This window comes from Xiphophorus maculatus, chromosome 11 (assembly GCF_002775205.1).
Source record: "Xiphophorus maculatus strain JP 163 A chromosome 11, X_maculatus-5.0-male, whole genome shotgun sequence".
NCBI classification, from domain to species: domain Eukaryota; kingdom Metazoa; phylum Chordata; class Actinopteri; order Cyprinodontiformes; family Poeciliidae; genus Xiphophorus; species Xiphophorus maculatus.
In genome coordinates, this window is record NC_036453.1 from 19884328 (window position 1) to 19908875 (window position 24548).

General features: G+C 38.9%; 1 protein-coding gene across 6 annotated transcripts in view; it reads right to left on the minus strand.

The window, feature by feature from the left end:
* Positions 1-5112: 5112 nt before the first annotated feature.
* Positions 5113-24548, minus strand: part of LOC102228716 (signal-induced proliferation-associated protein 1-like) — a 53632-nt gene continuing 34196 nt past the window's right edge. For 5 of the 6 annotated variants that reach the window (XM_023341775.1, XM_023341774.1, XM_023341776.1 and 2 more), the window contains 10 exons: positions 23746-24355; positions 22668-22942; positions 21708-22091; positions 20422-20548; positions 20199-20331; positions 17866-17964; positions 15672-15744; positions 14956-15034; positions 10899-10910; positions 5113-10337 (listed from right to left, as the gene is read on the minus strand). In XM_023341775.1, the coding sequence (XP_023197543.1) occupies positions 10194-10337; positions 10899-10910; positions 14956-15034; positions 15672-15744; positions 17866-17964; positions 20199-20331; positions 20422-20548; positions 21708-22091; positions 22668-22942; positions 23746-24355 (1936 nt within the window). In that variant the 3' untranslated portion in view covers positions 5113-10193. The remainder of the gene's footprint in view (positions 10338-10898; positions 10911-14955; positions 15035-15671; positions 15745-17865; positions 17965-20198; positions 20332-20421; positions 20549-21707; positions 22092-22667; positions 22943-23745; positions 24356-24548) is intronic. The other variant, XM_005802901.2, reaches the window with a different exon arrangement.

Genomic DNA, 24548 nt, shown 5'->3' on the forward strand with positions numbered 1-24548 from the left:
ATATTTCCTGAATTTCACCAATAACATCTTGATTACTCACTTTCAATAGAAGATGCTGAACCTTCATCACTTATTACTAATGCCTGCAGGCTGATATTACTACGACAAAACTTAGTAACACCTGCATGCATGTCTTCCCATTAAAACATTTACCAACTCCCACTTGTTATACAACTCTCAATCCTCCAAAACATAGGTGAAGATGCCATTTTTTTTTATTTAGGGACGGCCTTTTAAATAATAATTTGCATTTAGTCACTCCATCCTCCAATACTTATAAACAGTAACGAGAAAGGGAGACCAACAATTCAGCTGTTCTAATATAATCCTCTCTGATCTACATTTTGCACATTACCATGTTGTTCCTGCGTTCTGCCATTTTATATGTGTCAGTAAAGCAGTTATAAGCATGTAATTAACCACAAAATGTGTTCAAACTGCAAATGTAAGAAACAGTAACAGAGCAAAATCGCCATGACTGCTAATTCAATACATTCTTATCCATCAGTCACCGTAAAACAAATTTCATGTTTCATCTCACATTGTTTCTCCATTTTATGCATTTTAGTCCCCAGATTTTCTCAACATTACAGACTTTTTGTTTCAAATTTAAGTATGTAAGCAAAAGAAAAAAGAAGAAAAAGATTATACAACACTTCAAATTCAACACTTTAAGTTTCTTTATATTTTTTATTTTTATTTACATAATTCTGGAAAAGTCAGCGACACTTTGCAGAAACTGTGTGAACTACTTCTGGACCAGCAGTCTTACACGTAAACAAAGTGGATATAAACAAGAGCACATAAGCGATGAAATGAGAAAGCGCGCCTATCCAATTACGTCTTAAACCTAAAATCAAGCCTGATTTGCGGTCAGCAGTGCCGTTTGTTTCAGAGATGTATCTGTCATTTCTGCTGGAGGGACGCAGCCAAAACACAACATGAGGTATGAATTTTCCTCCATTAGGTTGTTGTTAACAAGAACCAGGCAGGTTTTCAGCTTGCAAACTTAGATTCCACACTTGTTTTAATTTCTCTGCATTGATAACAGAGGGTAAATTGATTGCAGGAATGATCCCGAACGCTGTGAGGATGTTTCAAAACACACTCTGAATCCTACAGGTTCTGCTTTGTTTTTTTACCCCAAAGATTTAGGACTCAAAATGTTTAATAGGTCAAAACTACCTAACTCATCCGTTCAGCATAAACTCAGCATCTGTGTTAAAGAAATGACTCAGCAGATTTTAGAGTGCAGCATCTAAAAATTATTTTTTTTTCTAGACACAAATGAATTTAGATAACAAAATTTATACTAAATATATAGCAGTGTATCTTTATTTACATTGTGGCGTGAATGTTGTGTATAATTACTAGTGATTACAAGCTGTTATTTAAAGTTGTTTAGTCTGAACTAAAGCCATCAAGTTTTTCAGTACAATTTCTTATTTCATCCCTTGGAAAATATCTTATACAGTTTGATCAATGTATTGTTTAGTTCATATTGGTACAGAAAACTGCAAAACAGCTGAAACACTGAGCGCCTTTAAATGTAGAGTTGCTTTTGAAACATAATCAACGAAATATTAATTAACAATCTGATGTGTAGCAACTTCACTTGAAAAAATGTCATGTTTAAATGTCAGTGTTATTTTTGTGTTTTTATGATGTGAAGCAAATTTAATTTGAATTCCATATAAACGCACAATTTTTACAATTTTTTTTTGTATTTTTCACAATTTAACTAAACCCTCCCACCATAAACCCATCATTTAGCGTCTGCTAGAATCTACTCTGAATGTTTCTGCTGTTTCCCCAAAGGGTGATCCTGGTTTTCATGCCAACTTAGCTTTTGTTAGTCTGGCTAAATAAACTTCTATAGACATTTCTGAACACCAGAGGATCCTTTGGGTAAACAGCGGAGGTGTTCTTTGTGAGCTTTGAAATCTGGCGCAAATATCTCCGGTCTTATTTATGGCAGGAATTGTGAAGGGAAGAGATGTTGCAGGCGGACTTTCATCAATCCTCATCTATTTCTTGTAAATGGGGCAACAGTGGTCTGGCCATTTAAAACGTAAAACACAACCCTGTGACCCGGGAGTGTAAACACACACTCACAAACCAACACATTACCTCTGTATTTACAGAACAGGGATGAGTCGAGCTGGCTCTAAGCACTTAAGCAGCTCGGAGAGAGGACTCCAGCGCTTCAACCCCAAATAAAGACATGAACTGGTGCATTGTTGTCATCAGCTGTCCTCCTGGTGTCAGGCGCTGGAAGATGAGTGTTTTTCTCCGGCGGGTGTTTAGAAAAGCTTTCCAGTGGACAAAGTCCTGGGAAATGTTTGTGTGATGGTTTCGTGCTGTATTATGATCACGGAACAAGCTTTGGAAAATGAACGCGTCTTATCTCGCGCTTCATCAGTTTCAGTGAGATGACACTGTGTTTAGTCAGGGCTTGAAAAAATTTTTTAAAGACACCGTTATCGCACTGAAAATCGCACCGTGCTTTTGTGCAACAGCAGGAATACAGAAATTGTAAACTTTTTGGTGATACTTCAAATGTTAGTGAGCTCTGAACAGGTACATGAGAAAACTATAAAGATATTGCTGAAAATGCAGGTACTGTTATGTTTCGGTGTTTGTCAAGGTGGAATCAAATGACAGCAGGTGGATAATGGAGGGTGGGAGGGTGGATTTATAGGAACCAGGGCAACAAGAAAAATAGAAACTAGTGAATTTATATGGAATGATATTGAATGCAGGTGAGTAAATCAGGTGATTAGGAACAGCTGCTGAATAATTACTATAGAGGGAAATACTAAAAGTGATAAGAGAGCAATAGATCCAAATAAATGCATAAAAAAGAAAGAAACAAAATTAGCCTGAGTGGAAGAAGCAGGTTCCTGTGTCAGTAGTTAGTATTTAGATGTCTAAAGTTTGCTCAAAACAACCCAGTCTCTGTGTGAAAGTTCCCTTTTGGAACATTTAAAGTCTCAAACTAAAAATCCTGACATTTCTCTTCATCTTTTAAACCTAATTTTTCCTCGCTGACAGTAAAATATTGGGCTGGATTACACAATAGCTTCTGTTTCTTAATAGCAGAAGTAAAAAGATTTTTCTGTCCAATGGCTTTAGAAACCAAAGAAAATTCAACTGGATATTATCAAAATATCTAAAATAACCCCCCCGCCCACACACACACACACACACACACACACACACACACACACACACACACACACACACACACACACAAAAACTGATTGAAAAACTGTAATGTGTTATGCAGAGAAGTGAGAAATTAGATTTGGAATAGAATACAGCTTGATTGTGCAGAGATAAGTGTGTCTAAATCCTGGCACCTGGTTTCACTTCAGCTGTGGGACAAATTCAAACCTCAGATTTACAACTAGTTTCACAGAAAGTTAAATATCTTCTAAACTGTAAAGAATCACCACTGCTTGCTGACTAAGTTCACATTACAGCAGGTTGATTTTAAAAAAATAAAATAAAATAATCCAAATGCAGTGATCAAGACTATGAAGCTCTTATTTAGATTCATGCCAATACATGTCAAATTGTGATCTTTAAAGCAGTGCACAGTTTTTGAAGCTGGTTTTGAGCTGCTGGATGCACATGTATCTCTTCTTTGAGCAGATATCCAACCACAGAAATAACATAAACTTTGTTGTGGATTTCTGTCTCTCTTAAAAATGTAAACAAAACGTTTTGTCCCAAACACACGTAGCCAACGCTCCTCTTGTGACCGCTGTAAGATCCCAGTTGAAGAAAGACGCTGAAAGACGAAGCTGCTGGAAGCCACATGTGTAACAAAGGGCAAATATTGTGTTTTTAAATCAATTTATTTGTTTTAAAGTACAACTGAGGACTCCTTCACATTCATCTCCTTATGATCTTATGCAAAATATGTTCTTGTCTTTTGCAGCTTGTTTTTGACACGTCATCTGGGCAAATTATGTTTTTCTTTTGTGGTGTCTGACAAATAACAACATTAATATGAATACATTATTCCTCTGAGAAAAGCTCGGAGCTAGCCTCTGAGGGACTGATGAGGACTTTAATGTGAAGTTTGAAGTGCTGTTCTCATTCTTTCTCTGTTCTCACTCACTGTGTATTAACCTTTACTCTGTGTTGTAACAAGATCAAGATTTATTCTGGCCAGGACTTTTCAAGCTTCAACAGAAAATAAAGTGGATTAAATCTGATCAAATAATTTATTTTAACTCATTGCATGACTTGTACCGTTTGTCCAAGTGAGGTAAATTCACAGTATGCAATCTTATTTATGAGGGGTTAGGGATAATTTTAAGAATAGATCTTACAATCTCCATGAATTAAAGTGACGCGGTGCTGCCCCTCCCCCCATGTTGCTGCACACAGCTGTCCAGCCTGCAGAAAGAAAGCCTGCTACATTTTTCCCATGCAAAAAACCCCCAAGAAAAACAGAAAACGCTACATGACAAGAAACATCTCTGGAAAGCAACCATCAGCTTGTTATAATTGTGAATCAACAAATAAGCAAGTTTATTTGCAAGTTACTTCTAATTTATGTGCTGACATATATTTTCTCCAAATCCAAAAACTAAAAAAAATATTTTTATGACTATAAAGATTAATGATATTTAACCATTACAAAGGAAATTTCTTCAGCTCATTAAACACATTTTTGCTTAAAATTTTAAACATCCTCATACGGTGTTACTTTTACTCAAAATTATCATATTAGCCATGCCTTTAGTGTTTTCTACAATTATCTAACAATGCGAGTAAAATGCAGCGTTACCCCATTTGGTGTGTGATTATATATACATCTCCTGTTTCTTCCAGTGCGTCAACTTACTTTTATGTTCTATTCTTTTCAGCAAATCGGATTTAGCTGTGACCTTTGACACCAATCATCTTGTTGCTTTCAGATGCTAAGTCCGGCCTCCCTCTCTCTCTCTCTCTCTCTCTCTGTTGCTGCTTTTGTTTCTGTTTTACCTTCACCGACTGCAGACGTAACGTCCGGATAAATTCACTCAACTCCTCTCAAAACTCGTAAAAAACCCCAAAAAACAAACTCCAATCTCAGAAACGATAGGAAATCAGTGAGAAGCTGTTTAAACTTGTGTTTTAATTATTCTCTGCTTCATGGAAAGTAAACAGAGCCACAGGGTGAACAGATGAAAACTAAAGATTCATTTAAATTACATATACAGTACATCTTAGGTTCTGGAGATCTAGCCACCTGGAATTAGATGGTTTTTTTTATTTTTTACTCCAAACCTGCTAGATTTCCCCCCCCCCCCCAAATAATCTAAGAATGACAAACATCCTCCACAATCACTCCATCATATCTCAAAGTCAGCTAAACAAATGTCTTAGTATAATCTGCTTTAGGAGTATTTGTCAAACATCTGTATAGACTTTACATGTAACTAGGTTTAACCCGCTGCACTTCCAACTTACGTCAAGAAAGCGCATGTGATGCCCAAATCTTTCACTTTTTTCCTCCTAGTTTTATTTATTTTTATTGTTTTATTTCCATAGACAACTCATACAGGAACATTTAAATACCTTTTAAGGAAGCACAACCCATTCATTTCCACTCAACCATCATTTTCAGCACTATCTCCTTTTAAATGTACTTTTCAAAAAAAAAATCTATTTTCTTCTTTTTAACAATCTGAACTGCAAACGTGGCACCCGATGACTGTGGTGGTCCTGGAAATGTTCATTTTGCCAAAAAAAATAAGAAATAAAAATCTGATTTAAATTATATAAAAAAATATAATAACACAAACTTAGTAAGTGCAACCAAATGTAAAAGGATAAAGCAACAACAACAACAAAAAAGTAGGCACAAAGTCAAGAGTAAGCTTTCACATTATGCCAGTATGACCAGTCAGACCAGTTCCACTGAGATAGAGGGAATCCATTCATTAAGGCATACCTGATGACCATATTCGAGTTGTTAAATAATTCAATTCCAGAATAATATTATCACTTGTAATTACATTATGTTTAAGCAATTATTACTTCATTTCACATCATAGCAATTTGTTTTCTAGAAGAGCAAAGCAAAATTTATAACTCACGTTTTCTCCACCATAGTTCACATTTCTTTTTTCTGTTTTTTTTTTTACACCTTCAATGCAGTTTGAACAGCTACAAGAAAGTCCACATTTGCATTATTAATACGTTACATTTTTTAATACATACACACATACAGCAGGGGAGGCTTGGAAGTCGCTTGGCACGTTGTCATGCTCGACCAGTCTCCTACAATCTAAATAAATATACAAGACACAGTAAAACAGGTCTGTTCCCACGTACGCCTCTCCTTTCAAATAATGGAGCCTCCGATTAGCGCTAATCGTCCTGCAAAAAGGAGAGCATGCTCAGTGCACCAACGTGGAACAAAGGTTTAGATTCCTAACTCACCCCTCATATGCTGGTACCAGTTATTCACAGTGACTCTAAAAGAAAATTACAGGAAGTTTGTACAAGAAAAAGAAAAGAAACAGCAGTCTTGAGTGATGTTTGGCATCGGTTTTCTCGTGTTTGTGTGTGTTTGTGAGAGTTCAGTTTATCAGTTTGTGGATCGGTTGTTTGTTGGCAGTCCAACTCTGAACACACCGACTCCATCAGCAGTGGAGATACATTAAGGAGGGAAGGTGAGTACCAGGGGCGGAGTTGAGATCTTATGCACCTTCTTATGTTGAGCAAGATATAATCTTATAATTTTAGGCAGGCTGAATGGAGTTCAGTATGTGACATGTCCAGTGTTACAGTGACAAAAGCAAAGGTGCCGGAATGACACGTAAGCACACAAGCGTACATTTAGGTTAGAGATGCACCGACTGGACAACTATGGTCAACTTCCAGTTTCTCTTTAAAAACTATCATATGAGAATATATATGAAAAATGACTCAAAATAGCTACCTTTATGTTTCCTGCTGTGAAAGGGGAATGCCAGTCAGTTAGGCATTTCGTACCTTTAGGATATTGGTTGCTTTGAAGTCGATTTTTTGTGAACAAAATAGTTTCTGAAGAACAGAAGGGTGTTTAGCACCGCTTTGACAACCAATGATTTAAAGTCACATTTTTTAAATCAAACTATATCAACCAGAAAAAGGTCACTCTGATCGATTAATCAGTTATTTTTGAAGAAAATGATGGCAAAAAGTTATCAGAAAGAATTAGGAAACAGAATGAAACCACACTATATCTTCATTAATGTTCACTATTGTAGAAAAATTCAAAACAACAAAAACCTGTCAACCAAAATGGAGGAAATGTATGAGCGAAGGTACGTAGTGGGGGTCAAATTTAGAAACGTTAGCGTGGCAAACGTTGAGAAAATTACCATTCTTGTGTCTTCTAACCTTTCTGCTTTGAGTCACCATTAATAACCAACAGTAGAAGAAACATCCCAGCGTGTGCGTGTGTGAGCGAGAAGCCATTTAACATTAACAATCATAAATTAACAATTAGCATCCAGAAGCAGCGTTCAGCTTCGATGCACCAAAAATCTTTAACAAACGTCTAAAAAACTGCAAAACAACTGGAACCCCGAGCTCCTTTAAATCAAGGCTAAAACCCCACATGTTGCTTAATAATAAATAACATAACATTGACCAACATATTCAATGTTTATTGATGGTTTTGATCATTTTAAAATGTAATGTCTGTCACTGGTTTCTCAACGGTCGAATTTTAATTGTGTTTTATGGTGCAAATCACTTTGAACTGAATTCTTGCTGAAATATACAAATAAACTTGATTGATTAGTTGATTAGCTTGGTTAGCATGGTTAGCATTACTGAAATCAGTCTCTTCTGGGAGCTGTCCACCTGTCTGCCACTTTGAAACAGCCAAAAATTTGTGTTGATGTTTAAAAATGTCTTTTAATTTTATGGTATTGAACATAAATGTGAACAGTAGCCTCTATGCATTCCCTACAGCAGTGATTCTCAAACGTTTTAGAATGAAAACAGATATTACTAAGTTGCAGCAGCAATTGTACTTTTTCAGTTTGATGTGTTGAGTCATAAAAAAAAAAGAAGCAAAAAGAGGAACATACTTCGTTTCTTATCCAGAGCACAGACGTTGAAAAATCAGTTTCAAGCTGGACAGATTAACAAACAGGTCCTTAAATTAGAATTACAAGTCAGAAACTCTGAGGCGTCTTAACAGCTCCGGTCTCTGAAGACAAAATGGTCGCCTTAATTGCATTTAAAATTCACCAACAGCTGCAATAAAAATGACTTTCTTTGCACCTCTGATGACCTGGATTTTGTTAAAACTGCAACACAATCACCTCAAGTGAACACCTAACTGCAAATTATATACGAATATGTTGTTGTTTTTATTGCGTTGCAACAAGTAGTAGCCCTGGACCCAGTAAGCAAATCAAGCTGCTTTTTAAACTTGAAGCTTGTGGTTATCTTTGATTACATCCCCAGCTCCAAGTTCTGACTTCAGAGGTGAAATAAACACAGGATCAGCAGGTTTTAGTTTGAGAACCACAGCGCTGGGGAGTGTAGACACTAATTTGAAATCAGAAATTTCTGCTGGCAACATTTCCAAATCCAGTATGTTCCCTGACAGGCGGACTGAAAGCTCAAACTAATAAAAGAAACAATTAAACTTCCGTGTGACGTTGAGCTTTAGTCAATTTAATATTTTATCAAATTGAAACAACATTCCTCTTATGAGTTGACCTTTTATAGCAAACGGCTCATTTTTGTACATAAAATAGTCGAGTTTGAAACAACCAAATAGAGTGAAATGCAAGCACCAGGTGTCATGTTTCTATTTTAAACAGCTTCCTACACCTCTGTGATTCCTCCACTTACTTTTAATTGCCTCGTTGATACTAAAAATAGCTAAGTTTGATCATCATTCGGTCAGTGACAACTTCCACACTGAAGAGTGATGTTAGTGAGATCTGTTAGCCCTTAGCTGCATTCGTTGATTGGAAAAATGTTGCATTTCTGAGGTTTTAACAGGCTGGTCACCAATCAAGTTTGGTAAATATCAAACTTATTTGATTGTGATCACCGTTTGGTGAGTCTTTTTTGGCGCATCTCTAATTAAGGAAATTTCAATGCACTGCTGCCACTCTCCAGCTAAAGAAAACAATTACCCAAATAGTTACATCAGAAAACAAAACAAAAACAATAAAACACAAACAAAATGTATTTAAATACAGTTTTCTGCATTATTTCACCATCAGTCCAGGTTGCTCATTCTCACACCTAAAGCTATTTTGCAGGCTGAAAGAAAAGAGCTGCAGTTCAGGCCAGCAGGAGGCGATCTTCTACAGTTATGGCTGCTACAATAGTGAGGTTAGGAGATGAACAGCTACAGGCAGTCATGGAAGGAAGCTGAAGCAGTTTGTTCCTGCCAGAGTCTGAATGTTATCCTTTCAATTTCCTCTTTATGCTGCTTTTCTTTTGAAATCCAAAGAAAACAGAAGAAACAAGCAGTTTGAATCTCTGTTTTCAGTCCCGTTTTTTTCCATTTTCGTTTCCTAAAAGCAGAATTACCTAAATACAGTACGACTAAGAAGTGAAGATAGAGGATAATGTCCTTACATAACAGACCTCCCTCAGTGAGCATCGTTACATGTTTCTAAGTAGAAGGCCGCCTGCAGTAATTCAAATATTCATTTGTGTGTGTGGGGTGTGTGTGTGTGTGTGTGTGTGTGTTTTAATTTCAGGCTAACCTTCCTGTCAGTGCCAGGCAGAAAACACACTCAGACCCTGCAACTACATGTAGCTTTACTACCGTTCACATATATTACCGCTGATACTGCTTACTATGTTTTATACACTTTTGGTCATTTTTCCATTAAACACCACAAAACATGCTGTACAGTGTCTGTCTGTCTTAATTGAAACCTCTTCTATAAGTGCTACTTAGCAGAGCTTGTCAAGTATTTGAAGCAAGAAAAACAGGCACACACACGCACCCCTACACACACACACACACGCACACACGCACACACACACTCTACAGCAGCCTGTGAAGGTCAGTCTACACTTTTTTTTTGTCTCTTTTGCATACTTCCTCCCCAGCAGGCAGGACCACACTTGCCTGTGTGTTTACTTTTGCAGCTATCTATACATGATCAAAGAACGTTGTTGGGCATGGAGGCGCTCAGCGGGATTTGCATCATGGGGACCTAACAGGGCTTGTTGACGTTGCACAGGAGCTCAGTGACTTTGATGAGGCGGGCCACTGTGCTCTGCGACTCCTCCTGCAGCCGCTGGTTGTTCTGCCTGAGGCTCTGCACCTCGGCCTGCAGCACCGCCTTGTCCTCTTTCTCCTGAAAAACATCGGCACACAACAAAGAACAGAAGCTGTCGCTCAGATTGCTGTGGCAGGAACGAGAGGTGGGTGGCGACAGGTACAGTGATGGCTCGAAGGAAGCTCGCGGGCGTGTGCAAACGAGAGACGCGACAGTCAGAGCAGAGACGCACAGCAGCAGCGAGGAGGAATAAACTCGCAATCCCAAAGCGCCAATCAGCTGATCCGATCAGTTCTCTGACAGGAGAGATTTTGTTTCGATTCGAGATACCAGACGAAAACAACCAAGCGTTTGCTGACTTTTACTGTTGCATATTGTTTATTAAATCAGTTCTTTGTGGGCTGACGGTCAGATGAGCAAGCACCTTATCAGTCACAATGTGCACAGGGCTGCAACTAATGATTATTTTCATGATCGAACATTCTCGTTGTTATTTTGCATTCACCAAATGCCAAGACTGATTAGTAGCGGATGAGCAAAATCAAACATTTCCGGAGTCCCAGGTGATGTTTGGATTGATTCTGTTGTTGCAAAACAGGGGAAAGCAGCAAATAATCACATTAAGTTAATCATACAAACCTTGTGTGCCCACTGTGTAAAAGGTAAATAGAAACAGAAATCAGTTTAATATGTTATATAAATATGTAATGCTCTAAAATGTGAACATTGAGACGCAAGATCATTTCAATTAATTTTTTACTTGATGCCAAACCTTTGAAATTACAGAAAAAAAAATCACATCCATTGAACTTCTTCACATTTTACAAAAGTAAATAACAGTTTATGTTCTAGTGGATTTTGCGCAGTGCATAAAGAGAACAGGATTTCAAATGTTTATAAATAAAAAAAATCAGAAAAGTATGGTATGCATTTGTGAAGAGAAAGAAAGGAAGAAAGAAAGTCCCACATCATGATGCTGCTATTCCGACTGTAAAACATTGAGCTGCATTTAGTTGTGTCTACTATCTTCTACTCTTTAAGGTCTTTTCCCACGTAAATTTATTATTCCCTAAATAAATTTAGCAAGTTTTAGATTTTGATGTGTGAGTTTGTGAAAGCGAAACTTACAGTAGTAAGTTGTGTTAACTACAATTTTAAGAGTTGAATAAACTAGAGTTTTTAGGTTAGCACTTAAAAAAAAACTGAAAGAAGAAAAAGAGTGGGAACTATTTCCCAGAATGCTTAGCGGCATGCTTTAGTATCCTGAGATGGAGGTGCGTTACATTGATCGGACTCTTGTCTTACTAAGACAATTGTTTATTTTAATGTCCTGTTCACACTAAATGATTTTGAACTGAATTCTGATGTTTAATAAAATTCATGACCAGCTCATAAATTTTGCTGATGCAATTTGAAACAAGAATTTAAATTACTCTAAAGTAAAAAAAAAAAAAAAAAAAAAAGTAGTTATTTTAACTTTATACTGTGAGTGAAAATTATAGACAAATGTGTGGTGTTTAACTAGGTGAGGGCAGTTTTTTCTTGCATATTGTGAAATAATTATTTGATTTAAATTGCAGCGTTACGATAAAAGTCACAATTCAAGATGAACTTAAAAAAAACAATGCTTAGACAACTCGTCTCTTGTTAAATTGACTTCACAAACTTTCATTTCTGAGTTAAAACCAATGAAGTTTATTTGTTGACTTAAATTGCATTTGCAAGGCAGCAGATGGACGTTCATTTTCAAGTTAAACCAAATTCAAATGTTTTACAGTGCAGTGCACTCTTCTGGTTTTCCCTAAAAGGGAGATGGAAAACCAGACCTCTAACTGGTTTCTTCCAAAAAGGCCATAATCATGGGGTGCACAAGAGATAGCTATCAACTCAACAGAGTCACCTAACTACTGAGATTTCACACTATTTTATGTTAAAGGTATTTCAGTAAAGATGATTTGTTTGTGTGAAATGCAATGGAAAAACTGTGCTGACTATGTTTCTTTCATCAATAGAATCACATGATTTTTAATTCGTTCCTTATCTCTACCTGTGTTAGTTCAAAAAAAGAGTCCTGATGCTAATTCATTTAGCACATTGGTCTTAAAATAAAACTTTGTGCAGGACATATCCAATGAGAAAAGTCCATCTTAAACTGGTGATACTTTTGCCAATGTAGTTGAGAATCCATTCTTTAAAAATATCACGTCAAACCGCTGCTAATTGCTCTTACAAGCTATTGCCAAATTAGCCAAATTTTTTATCAGTGTCACAAAAATATGCAGTTGGCATCAGGTCTAAAATGAACCGCATAACAATATATCGAAGTAAAAAACCACATGTAATTGTTCACATTTCATTTGCAGGAAGCTAAATATCACTGTAATTTTTGTTTTAAGTGAACTAAATCAGCAGTTCTCCAGGTTTTCTGAATTTCATTATAATTATTCCTTAGGCTTTTGCTGCTTTTTCACACATTATTTTAAAATCAGTCCTATCACCTGCCCAAAACAACATGCTGTGTCCCTAAAAATGAGGCAAATAGACAGAGGACAAGAAAGGAAGTGTCAGACATAAAAACAATTTACAGCAGGAAGAAAATGCAGCAAAGACCCGACAAGTTTAACATTTACTGAAGACTTCAGCTGATAGCTCTTACTTTGGTTTTAGTATTAGTCAGATTATGCCAGCTTTGTTAGTTTCCAAAGATTTAGCTTAACAAATTGTGCAGAATTGGTTCTTACCTTTGTAGCAAAGTTTAGGTAATGTTTCTGTCTTAATGAGGTCAGACTTATGTGTCTAAATTATGCCTAATTACACCTAACTTTGGGGATTTAAATAGTCAATACCTAAATTAAAATCTACTGTAAAATAAACTCAAAAGAGTAGAGGTTAAACCGAAAATATTTTCAGGGGCTGTGACACCGTCTCATCTCTTGTCGTGTTGTGTTGAAGAATGTGTTTCACCAAGATTTAGGTAAGAGAAAATGAAGGGGATTTTTTAGAACATCACGTCCTGATATGTATTTGAAATAATTGCATAATTTCCAATAGTGCATAATTGGACTAAAGGGTGTAAAAGTCACAAAGTTCTGCTGGGTCAGGACATGGTATGTTACTTTTGCTGGATCTACTGACAATGATGGAATAAAAATTGAATGCTCTATGAGTGTGCCGAGTGGTGAGATAAGTGTTAGGTGAAAAATAAAACAGAAAGTAGGTCATGCTGTCAGGTTTACTTTCTCTTTCAAGCATCCAGCATCCTGTGGTGAGTAAATCTTCATCAGCAGGAACAGAGTGTTTGCATAGTTTTGTAGGAGGTTAAAAAATGGTATTGTTGGGTTATTGCTGCTTTGTTTGAGTAGCAGTTGTGCAAATGCTATAACTGTGATTCTTCTGATGAAATCAGATGAAATCTGAGAGTCAAATTTGTCATCATGTACAATAAAACCCAAAATCGAGGTAGCCTGGCCATGAGATTATTTACGCTATGATGTTTCAAAATGCTTTGGGAGGTGATATTGGAGTTTTCTACCTGAACTAACATTTTACTGGTGATTGCTGGAGAAAAATGTGAAAAAAAACAAAGTCCAAAAAAAATAAATGCTCAAACATAATGAAAAAGGAGTAATGATCCATGAAAATATAATGAAATTACAGATGGCTCAGCACTTTTGTCATGTATTTTTTCCAAGAATGAAAGCTTTTTCTCCATTTTAAAATGTAAAAAAAATGGTTAGCTGTTTAAATCTTTATATCCAGTTTCTAAAATTACGTTTTACACAGCGTGCTCTTTCTCTCTTTCGGAAACAAGGTTGTAAATGAATCAATGATAGTCAAAATTATACATTAAACTTCTTTTAATGATGTACGTGTTTGAGGAGCTTTTCTGTAATTAGCATTGAGAGGTAAAGAGTCGGTCGATTGTTCAGAAAAATAGCCATTGTTTCAGTAAATAGTGAAAATAGTCATAGTTGCAGTCCTCATCAAAGACTTCAAAATAGAATTGAATTGGGAGAAATACCATGCATCATACAGACAAAGACATACACAGAGACAGTATTGGCAAAAATACATTTTCAACACAAGGGCCACTTATGTTTGGATGACCAAGCAGCTCCATCTGCTGAGTAAGGCCATGTTGTTTTTTGTTTGTTGTTTGTTAATTATTTCCTTTTAGTTTGAAAAGTGGACTTTGTGTTGAAATTGAGGTGTTTTTTAAGGCAGCTGGATCTTATGTCCAAAAGAAGCCTTTGAGTTCAACTCATACAGTTTTCTGAGGCATAAACAAGAAAGATCAACAGAGCAGCACAGATTCATGTTTGGTGGAAATGTGCAGGAAAGAAAGTACTGAAAAAAAAACAGCAGGACTTCTCATAAATACATGTAAAATAGCAGAATACGGGGAAAATTACAAAAATCAGGAACGTTTCTGTACACAAAATAATAAATAAATAAACGTCTTTTAAAGTGTTTTTTGTTCTTTTTATAATTTAATACATCTCTACAGCGAGTCAGCAGGGGACCTGAAGTGGCTCGTCGACGGCAGGATTTCTAACGGCTGCATCAGCAAACAGAAATCTTCTCGCTCAAGCGACAGAAGCTGAGCAAAGGAAATACTTTTCTCCTGCCTGCTGACTCTTTTAGTGGAGCTACAAAATACTGTCACAGAGAATAACATTCATAGAAGTCAAAGCACCTTTTGCAGGTCGTCTTGCAGCTTCTTCAGCATGGCCTCCAGCTGCGACACCTTCTCCTCCAGGTGGCCCGGAGAGTCGCTGCAGCAGAAACAGGGGAAGAGCAAACAGCTGAAGGGATTTAGCCCATGAAACCCATTAATGAAGGAAGAGAAAGTTCCTGTCAGCTGCTACAAGAAACGAAGGCAAGGAAACTTCTTAATTTGTTTGATTGGTTCTGTGGTCAGTGCTAAGCTGAGGAGTTAGCTCCTTTTACCTCTAATGAAAACAGGAACACCTCGGAGGTCAATTTTCATTAATCACCGACGTCTGACAAGGAAAGCCAGTGTGAGTGATTGCTCTCATCCTGAGCTGCATTTCTGCAAGACTGCAGTCATAAATAATGACTGCGCCCTGTGGAGGAGTAGAATAATAGCACGGTTGCGTTGTTGGGGGATTCAGGTTCACCACGTTTGAAGCTGAAGTATGTAACTTTTACAAAAAGTTCGTAATCATGCAGATGTGATGCCTGTTCTTCTTTAAGAGGAGAATTTTGTTGGAAAATTCTGATGGTTAAATTCTGATTAAATTTGCTGTCCTCTGCAGCACAATTATGACCAAACTGTCCTGTAGATGTAGATACATGAGTCAAAAGCTAAAGAGAGTAGAAATTTATCTAATTGAGAAAATACAGACATGCTGAAGTCCTTCACTCTGTGTGTGTTTTGTCGTGACCCACCTGTCCTTTGAGTCTTTGAGTTTGCCGTCTGTCTGATCAGCTCCACCTTGAGAGGAATCCCCGGCTTTGCGGTCTGAGAAAAGCAACATTAAGGACATTATTATCACATGGACAACGTGGAAAAGGTAAGGTAGGCTAATTATATTTATATAGCACATTTTCAGCAACAAGGCAATTCAAAGTGCTTTGACATGAGTTAGAGGAAATACAAACAAAATATTTCCAGCCTGTCTGCCTAAGGCTGGTAGACTGGCTGGACATAGACAGGATTAACCAGAAAAGAAGCAAAGAAACTCAGAAGGAGCTGCAAAAAAAAAAGAAAAGCAAGATAAGATTAAAAAGTACTCCACAATTTGTTGATCTGAGGTAATGAGTAGTTTCTCTAGATATCCAAGTTTGTTCTAATGGTTACACGTTAATTTATAATCACACAGCATTTTATGTGAAAGATAAAAAAGTCACTGTTAGTTGAAAGGAACGTGGTGCATGCTTTTAAACATTTTTAAAGAACAAAATATCTGAAAATGTGCTGTGGATTTGTATTCAGCCCCTTGTTCCAAAACCCCTAAATAAAATCTTGTACAACCTACTTTCATCATAAGTGGCCTTACTACTAAATAAAATCCAATCTGTGTGTAATTTAATCTTTGAATAAACGGAGATGTTCTGTGAAGGACTGTGCTGGAGAACACTGCTGAACAAACTGCGTCATGAAGAAACGCAGCAGACAGGTCAGGGAGGAAAACATGGAGAAGATTAATGCAGGATTAGGTTATGAAAAAATATTCCAAGCTTTTAACATCTCACAGAGCTCTGATAAATCCTTTATCTGAAAATGGGACAAGTATGAAAATCTACCAAGACATATGTGTCTACCTAAAGTGACAGGCTGGACATAGACAGGATTAACCAGAAAAGAAGCAAAGGAACTTGGAAGGAGCTGCAAAAACTCACAGCGGAGATCGGAAAAAATCGATCAACAACTAATAGGCAAGCACTTTATAAATTTGGCCTATATTGAAGAGTAGCAGTAAAAATGCCATTGCTGAAACTGCACTGCTGCATAAGCTGCACTTTGCTAATATTAATGCAGCGGACGCAGCAAACATATGGAAGAATTATGTTTGATTAGATGAGACCAAGTCTGAAGTTTCTGGACAACCTGCAGAGCGGTATGTGTGACAGAAAACTAAACGTCACCCTGAACACGTTATCAGGTTTTTGGATGTTTTTCATCCAATCTGACTGAGCTGGAGGTTTTTGACAAAGAGCAACGAGAAAAAAAAAAACAAACAAAAGAAAACTTTTATTGATTTTACTCAAAGGGGCTGAATACACATGAGCACCACATTTTTAAACCTTACACTAATATGCAGGGTTCCCCCAGAGTATTATAAGTCTGGCGGGCCACCAGGCTTTAATTGTGCCCCCACCAGGCTTAGCATTGCTTATTTATTTAAGGTTTTTTTTTTTATGTTTGCATTTTTAAGACTTTCTAGTTGGTGTTCAGATATTTATTTTCTAATAACACATAATTATTAAGTGATATTTTCAAATTTCATGTCAACTTTAAACATTTTTTTAACTCAAAAAGATGACAGTGTGCAGGATGACCAACCACCGGGCTTAGCAAGTTTCTGGGGGAAACCTTGAATGTGCTTAGCAGAAATTTGAAAATAATTTTCCTTTCACCTTCCACTTAAGTGATACTTTATGATAGCCTCATACATGTTCACATCATAAAATGTTTAAATATGAAGAAATATGAAAAACCTTTCAGGGTTTGAATACTTCTTGCATATAGTTGCTCTTATTCATGTGAAAGCATGTTGCATTCCCAGTTTAGTTCAGTAATAATGGATAATATTCTGTTTCTCAGAGTTCCTGGATAACTGAAGCAGGATAATCTGAAATGTTCTCTCATAAGGTTCTCACTTTGGAAACTACTACATTTTTTTCGGTTCACATATTTTCCTAGTTATTAAAAATCTGATTTCTGATGATTAAAAAGAAGCACCAAAGTGTATTTTTTTTATCATCTTGGTGTGTACTGTATGCTGACTGACCACAAGAGGGCAGCAATAATAAGTAAAAAGCACAGGAAGGATGCTCTCCGGGTTTATGGTGCATGTAACTTCAGGAATGCTCTGTCAAAAAACATAAAATATAAATTATGAACAGTGCATGACCTCACCTTCTTTGGACAAAGCCTCCAGGATGCTGCGGCAGGCTGTCGCCAGGTCAGCAATGGACTGCCACTCCTCATCTGTGGAATCTGTCGTCTCAGATAGAACTGCAAGAAAAAATAAAATAAAATAAGAGGTGAAGATCTATCATCACACTATATGCAGCATTCTGTGTGACTGTGTTTAGGTGGGGGGTATATAGGACAGAAATGGGACTGCAGATGTCGCATGCATCTGTTGCCTCTGGTCTTGTACTGGCAAAAATCGGCCGCTAGGAGGCGGTGTTGCTTTGATGCTGGACCGCAGCTTGAGGCCAGATATCTCAAATCAGGAGCAGGGTGCTTTTGAGGGCATACATATAAAAGTTTTGATGTAAATGATTACTGGAAACCAAAACCAAGAAGGCGGAAGTAAGCTCAACTTAATTCAAATTTATTTCAATTATGTGAGTAAACATTAAAACTGTTTGGGGTTTTTTGCCTTAAAAGGCTACAGTTGTTACATTTCACCTCTCAAGCACGTCTCGAATTTTATAATTGAGCTTAAAGTGGTGTTGGCGTATCTGAAAGTCCTCCAGACTTCCTGTTAACGAGCGTTCTGCGAAACAATGAGAGGAATCCGAGGAGAAGATGAGCAATCGTGCTCTCATGGCTGCAGAATGAGGATCTCAGCAGAGGCAGAGCAGATGGTTCAGGAAGAGGGGTTCCTTGATTTGGGTGGGGAGTGGGCCCGCCTGAAACTCCACCCCTCCCACCACCCATATGTCCCCCCTTTTATTCCTGCCTGTGGCGGAGCAGGGCAGCAGAGCAGGGGTGATATTAGATTAGTGGCATAGCCAGCAGCATGCGTGAAAGAGGAGGAACAAAGGACGCAGCAAGCACTGCAGGGGGGATAATGAAGAGAGGGATTTAAGGCAGGATGGGACTAAAAAAGGAATTTAAGGGTCAAACCAGGCAGAGATGATTTGCAAACATGTGTAATCGTTCCATTTTGGCATCATTTGAGCTGCTGTGCCAGCTGCTGTCTTGTGATAAAGCTTTGTTTTGAACTTATAATCGAGTTCATAGTATTTCTCAGCACATATTACTTTCTAAATTCACTCAAACTGATCATCCATTTTGCTGGAAACCCCCAAAAATATACAGAATAATGAAAACTGCGTCCTTATAGATTTGTTTTGTTTTTCTTTCATTCACACTTGAATGCTTCAGACCATTAAGTAGATTTTATCAAACGTAAATAATGTGAGTAAAGAGCAGGAAATTATTTTATTCATTAAGAGAAAATGGCTAACCAAACCAACCTGGTCCAAATTGAAACAATAAAGCTTCCTCGTTTTCAAATCATGAATTCACCTGAAAGCTTTGTTAAATTTGACCAGCAGCCCAATTACAGCCAGACCTAATGAATTAAAAAAGCATTTAATAGAAATTATCTGACCACATGAAGTAGATTAATAGCAACACAATCCAAATAGTCTCAAGAACAGATGATAAAAAAAAGGTCACAGCACCATTTCTAACACTTTGGAACTCCAGCAAACCCCAATGAGAGCTAAAAAGGAGAAACACTGAAACAGCTGTGGACCTTCAGAAAAGTGGATCACCGGCCACTTGGGTCAACACCTCATCCAGGAGGTAAAACAATAACCCAAAACAGCGTCTAAAGAACTGCAGTTCTCACTTGGGAGGTCACAGTTCATGATTCAACAATAAGAAGGAGACTGGCGATAAATGCCGCAAATGTTACAGTTCCAAGATGAAAACTGCTGCTGCTCGACTCGTCTCACATTTGCAAAATAAAAAAAAGAAAAACATCTTGATGATCCCCAAAAAGTTTGGGAAGATATTCTGTGGATGAACGAGGTTGAAACTGATAAACCTTTTTGGAAAGTGTTTGTCCCTTTACATCTAACGCAGCATTTCAGAAAGATAACAGAGAGGCAGTGAAACATCGTGGTGGTGGTAGGAAGGTACCAGGCTGGTTTTGTTTCTTTCACGGCAACATGCCATAATTAATAGAAACATGAACTCTGCCCTCAAGCTTCACTGACATATTTTGACCTTAAAACAATTTGTGTTATGCTGACCAGAAGCAATACAATCAAATCCTTCTCTGAATTGCTCAAAAAAAGTCAATGAAGGTGTTGGAGTGGCCTAGTCAAAGTCTGGATTTGAGTCTGACTGAGATTCTTAAACTTTAATATGGCCACACTAAAACAATCCTGCAGGTTTGTTGATTTGAAACATTTACACTTGACTAAAAAAAACAAACACTGCACTGTATTGAACAACCTTCATCAAGTTTTCAGATTATTTCTCAGAAATGAGAAAGCTCTTACTCTTGGTGATGGAGTTATGCAGACTGAGGGCTCGTGAGTTTCTTTCTGCTCGGTCTACGCTCGATAGCCGGGAAGATAACACGGACGAGTCACTCGCTGAAGCTTTGTCCTCGCCAAAGTCAATGGCCATGAACTAAATCAAGAAGCAGACAGAGGTCAAAGTTTACATCAAACGTGTTGAACAAGCGTCAGGGGAAAACGTAGCTCAGGTGTTGTGGTCGACCTGCTCGTCTTCTGGGGGAACTTTGGGCTTGACGGCCAGGATCAGGTCAGGCGTGGCGTCCCTCAGCTCCCCGACGTTCTCGTAGATGTGGCGTTTCTCCTTCATCATCACGTTGTCGTACACGTGTCTGTCCATCAGGCAGAAATGTAGCAGGAGAATACACAAAAGCAAATCTTTTGATCCAATCCAGTGGTTAAAACCAAACCTAATCTCCAGGAGAGCTTAGGTTTTCAAGGATCAAAAATAGCATGCGATAAGTCCAGTCAAATCATTTTGGTTGTGCTTTAAAAGGGTGATAAAAATCTAACTCAATATGAAGAGAATCTAAAATTATCTGCGTGTTTCCTTTTTGCTGAGCTTCTTCTCCAGCAGCTGACAAGTTTGATTAAAGTAATTAAACAGGCTGACACAGATTCTTTGATACTGAAGAGGATGGGAATTAGACCAGAGTGCAGGCAATGTAGATAAGTACTTCAATGAAAACAAAGGTGCTGGTGCGCTATTATCACATTTCACAATACGACTCAGTATTTTAAAATATCTGCAGCTCCTCTAAGCAAACTGCAGGTCCTTAGAGGCTTAAAGTTGATCTGCTTTATTCGTGAAAAAAACAGTTTTCTATTTGGGATCATCAAGGTTTCCCCCAGAAAACTTGTTAAGCCCGGTGGTTGGGTGCCAGGGCAGTCATTAATCCAGCAGCCCGTCATGTTGTTGAGTTAAAATTGTTTTAAAGTTGACAGGAAATTGGAAGATGTCACTTGATAATCATGTGTTATTAAAAGATAGGAAGATTAATACCTGAACACCAACTATAAAGTCTTAAAGTTTAAAAAAAAACTTAAATAAATAAGCAATGCTTAGCCTGGTGGGGGCACAAGTAAAGCCTGGTGGCCCACCAGGCTTATAATCCACTGCGGGAAACCCTGGACCATGGTCCTCATGTGTCCAAGTTTCAATTATCTATCTTTTGGTTCAAGTTGAAGAATTAAAGTCGTTCAATTTTGGCTCTTATACAGCAAAAAAATGACTTGATTACGTTTTAAGCTAAGTAATGATTCACCAGATGACTGTCTGTAATGTAGTTTGAATTTTTTGTATTTCAGAACAGTAAAAAAATCTTTCCTGTTTTACAAAACAAACATGAATATAGACCCAAGTTCAATTAAATCTTAATTGAAAATCTACTTTAAACGAAGTTTGATCACAATCTGTGGTTGATTTTAAAGCAGCTAAATTACACAAATGAAAGTATCAGATATCGTTTTCATAGTTTTAGTGAAGCTTACCCATCACAGGTGTCTGTGTAGGACAGCTGCTTCTCCAGAGAAACGCTGCGGGTGAGCTGAGAGATGCTGATCTCTTCGCTCTGATTGGCTGGCTGGTCCTGCAGAGACGTAGCCCTCAACAAAGGTAAGGTGGGCGGTGCGAGGAGCGGGCCGGAACTCTCCTCGTTTTGCTCCCCGCCGCCGTCCATCTTCAGCTCCTCCTCAGTGAACTCCTCGTCCTCCTCGTCGACCCTGTCCGCTTTCAGCTGCTCCTCCTCCACCTTCTGCTCCTGCTCCTCCCTCTCGTCTTCCCTCTCATCCACCACCCAGGCCACTCCCGACTGGTCCTCGCCGGACTTGCACTCCGCATCCTTGATGGCTTTCTGATAGAGCTCAGAGAAACTTCTGCAAAGCAATAACAGACTGCGTGAGAACAAAGCTCCCGAGCTTTATTGCATTATGACTTACAAATTGAACAAAACGAAGGCAAAAGCAGAGCGTTTCCTGTGAGCCGCCTCTTTCTGCCACATAATTGTGATAATTTATGTTTTGTGCCTCAGAAGGAGCAATCCAGGGTTGAGTAGATTAAATCTCTCTTGCCAGCTTTGTGACGTTATTTGGAGCTGTAAGCAGCAGAGATGTCTGGCTTGATAATGTCTTACTTTATCCCAACAACTCTGTTCACAGCTGTTTCTGCCGTCGCTCCGCTGTCAGTTAAGCAGAAACGTCCTGGTTACAGTCGGCCAGGCCGTGTCAGTGTGATTAAACATCATTAAAAAGGATTTACTGGTTGCTGGCCAGCTGACTAGAGACTGTCATTAGCAGCAGAGAGAGCTGTGACCTATCTCTGACTCTTGTCTTTTTCTGGACCACCTTGTCCCACTAACTCCCTCCAACTCATTTGCTGCCTTGACCCCTGAAGTGTGGCCGCCTCCCAGATTCACAGTCTGTCTCTGATGGGTAGAAAGACTTCTGTCCAACCTGCGAGGTTTGCCGTTCTCATCCGGTGGGATGACGGTGATGTGGATCTTGTGTGCCATGCGGAGAAGCCTGCTCCTCTCCTCGGGGCTCAAGTGGACCAGGGAATGTCCGCACAGCCTCACCACGCGAGCCCACAGCTGCAGGCCTCCGCTCTCGGCGTAGCAGAACCTCTGCAGTTCTGTCACGAAGCCCTCCTCGTTCATGAGGAAGCCAGGCTGCCCCACTCCGTCCCGCAGCGGGGTGACCTCCAGCGCCTCGCAGCCCCGCGTCACCAGCTGAAGAACAACAGGACACGTGAATGAAAAACAGAGTTTTTGCACTATCATAATGTAAGAAATACAGTATAATGTTTAATGTTCCCATTTTGTCATATTGTAGCCACAAATTAACCCTGGGGGAACTGCAGAAAGCTACAGCTCACGTAGAAGAGTCTCCCAACAAAACAACATCAGTCATGCTTCCTGGAACAGGTTGGGTTAGGTCTATACGAATCATGTTAATTTAAACCTTTTGAACAAAATCATTCTCATATAATTAGATTTTAGTTTTTAGCTCCTTTCAGGATGAGCCGGGTCTCTTGTCGCTTTAAATCCAATTAAGCTGCTGATGGCCACGCCACCCAGTTTCAAGTAAACACTCAGACATCATAATGGCTGGAAACGGATGCGCAATTATACAACTGTACATCTTTGAAAAACAAAAGTGGAGCCTACTGCACAACCAATAAAAACGTAGTAAGTGGTTTCTGCATAGCAAGTCAACAACCAAACACTTATCTTTTCCAGCAGCCATTGCACAATGGTAAAACCAACTGATCAAACATGCTGGAGCTACATAGGGGTTGTAGGTAACAGCGCAGTATGACTCAATGATTGAAAGGTTTTTGAAACGGCTCGTTTTTCAGACACCAAAAACCATTAACGCCTTGCCAAAAAATATGTGGATTTTTTTTAAGAGCTTGGGCTATTCTTATAAACAGTTGAGATCCAAATGAAAGTAGGAAAACTCTAAAATGGGAAATTTGCATAATAAATTCTTCTTTAAATTGCTATGAAAACTTTATCATAGCACCACATACCTCAAGTCTTTGCACCACTTCTTTTATGTCCTCTGTCTGACTGTCCAACATGCTGATCAACACGGACTCCCCGCGCTCGTAGAAGATGTCCAAACATGGCCCCCCGTCCTTCGTTTCTGTCACCGCCTTCCATCCGATGACGTCTCGACAGGAGCAGTTGAACACCACCCTGCGACTGCCCCTCTCGATGAGCACCACGGACTCCGCCGACACCCCAAGCAGACAGGGGAACTTCTGCTGCTCACCGGCCTCCGAGTCATCTCTGCAGCTGACCATCACCGCCCACACCAGCGCTCCGGCGCTGTGCAGCTCAGCGCCTTTCGCGCCCTTCATCTTGTCTTTCCGCTTGCTCCCCAAAGAGAGGAGGGGGAACTTGGTGGAGGAGTCGATGGGGGTTGTGGTCACGTAGTTCTCCGCCAGATCCTTCAGGTATTCCTGCCGGGTGCGAGTGGCCATGGAGCGAAACTTCTCCGATTTCTCTGCGGCGTTCTCGGCGTTTACCACCTTCGCCAGGAGGAAGTCTCTGAAGGCAGGCGAGCGAGGGAACCGGGCGCCCCTGGGGAACAGGGGCCCAAATAACGGGATGTCTTTGGAGCGTGTCACAGCCACTCTGAAAAGAGAGAGAGAGAGGGAGAAAGAAATGAAAGTGTGTGAAATGTTCAGCAGAAACACTCAATCTATGTCCTGTTTGCAGTGTAGCTGTGTAATGCATGCTGCAGCGGCGGAGGAGGAGTGTTTTCTCCTGAGGCGCCTCACACCTTCAGTGATGTGACTATCACACCAATAGTAACAGCCAACTAAAC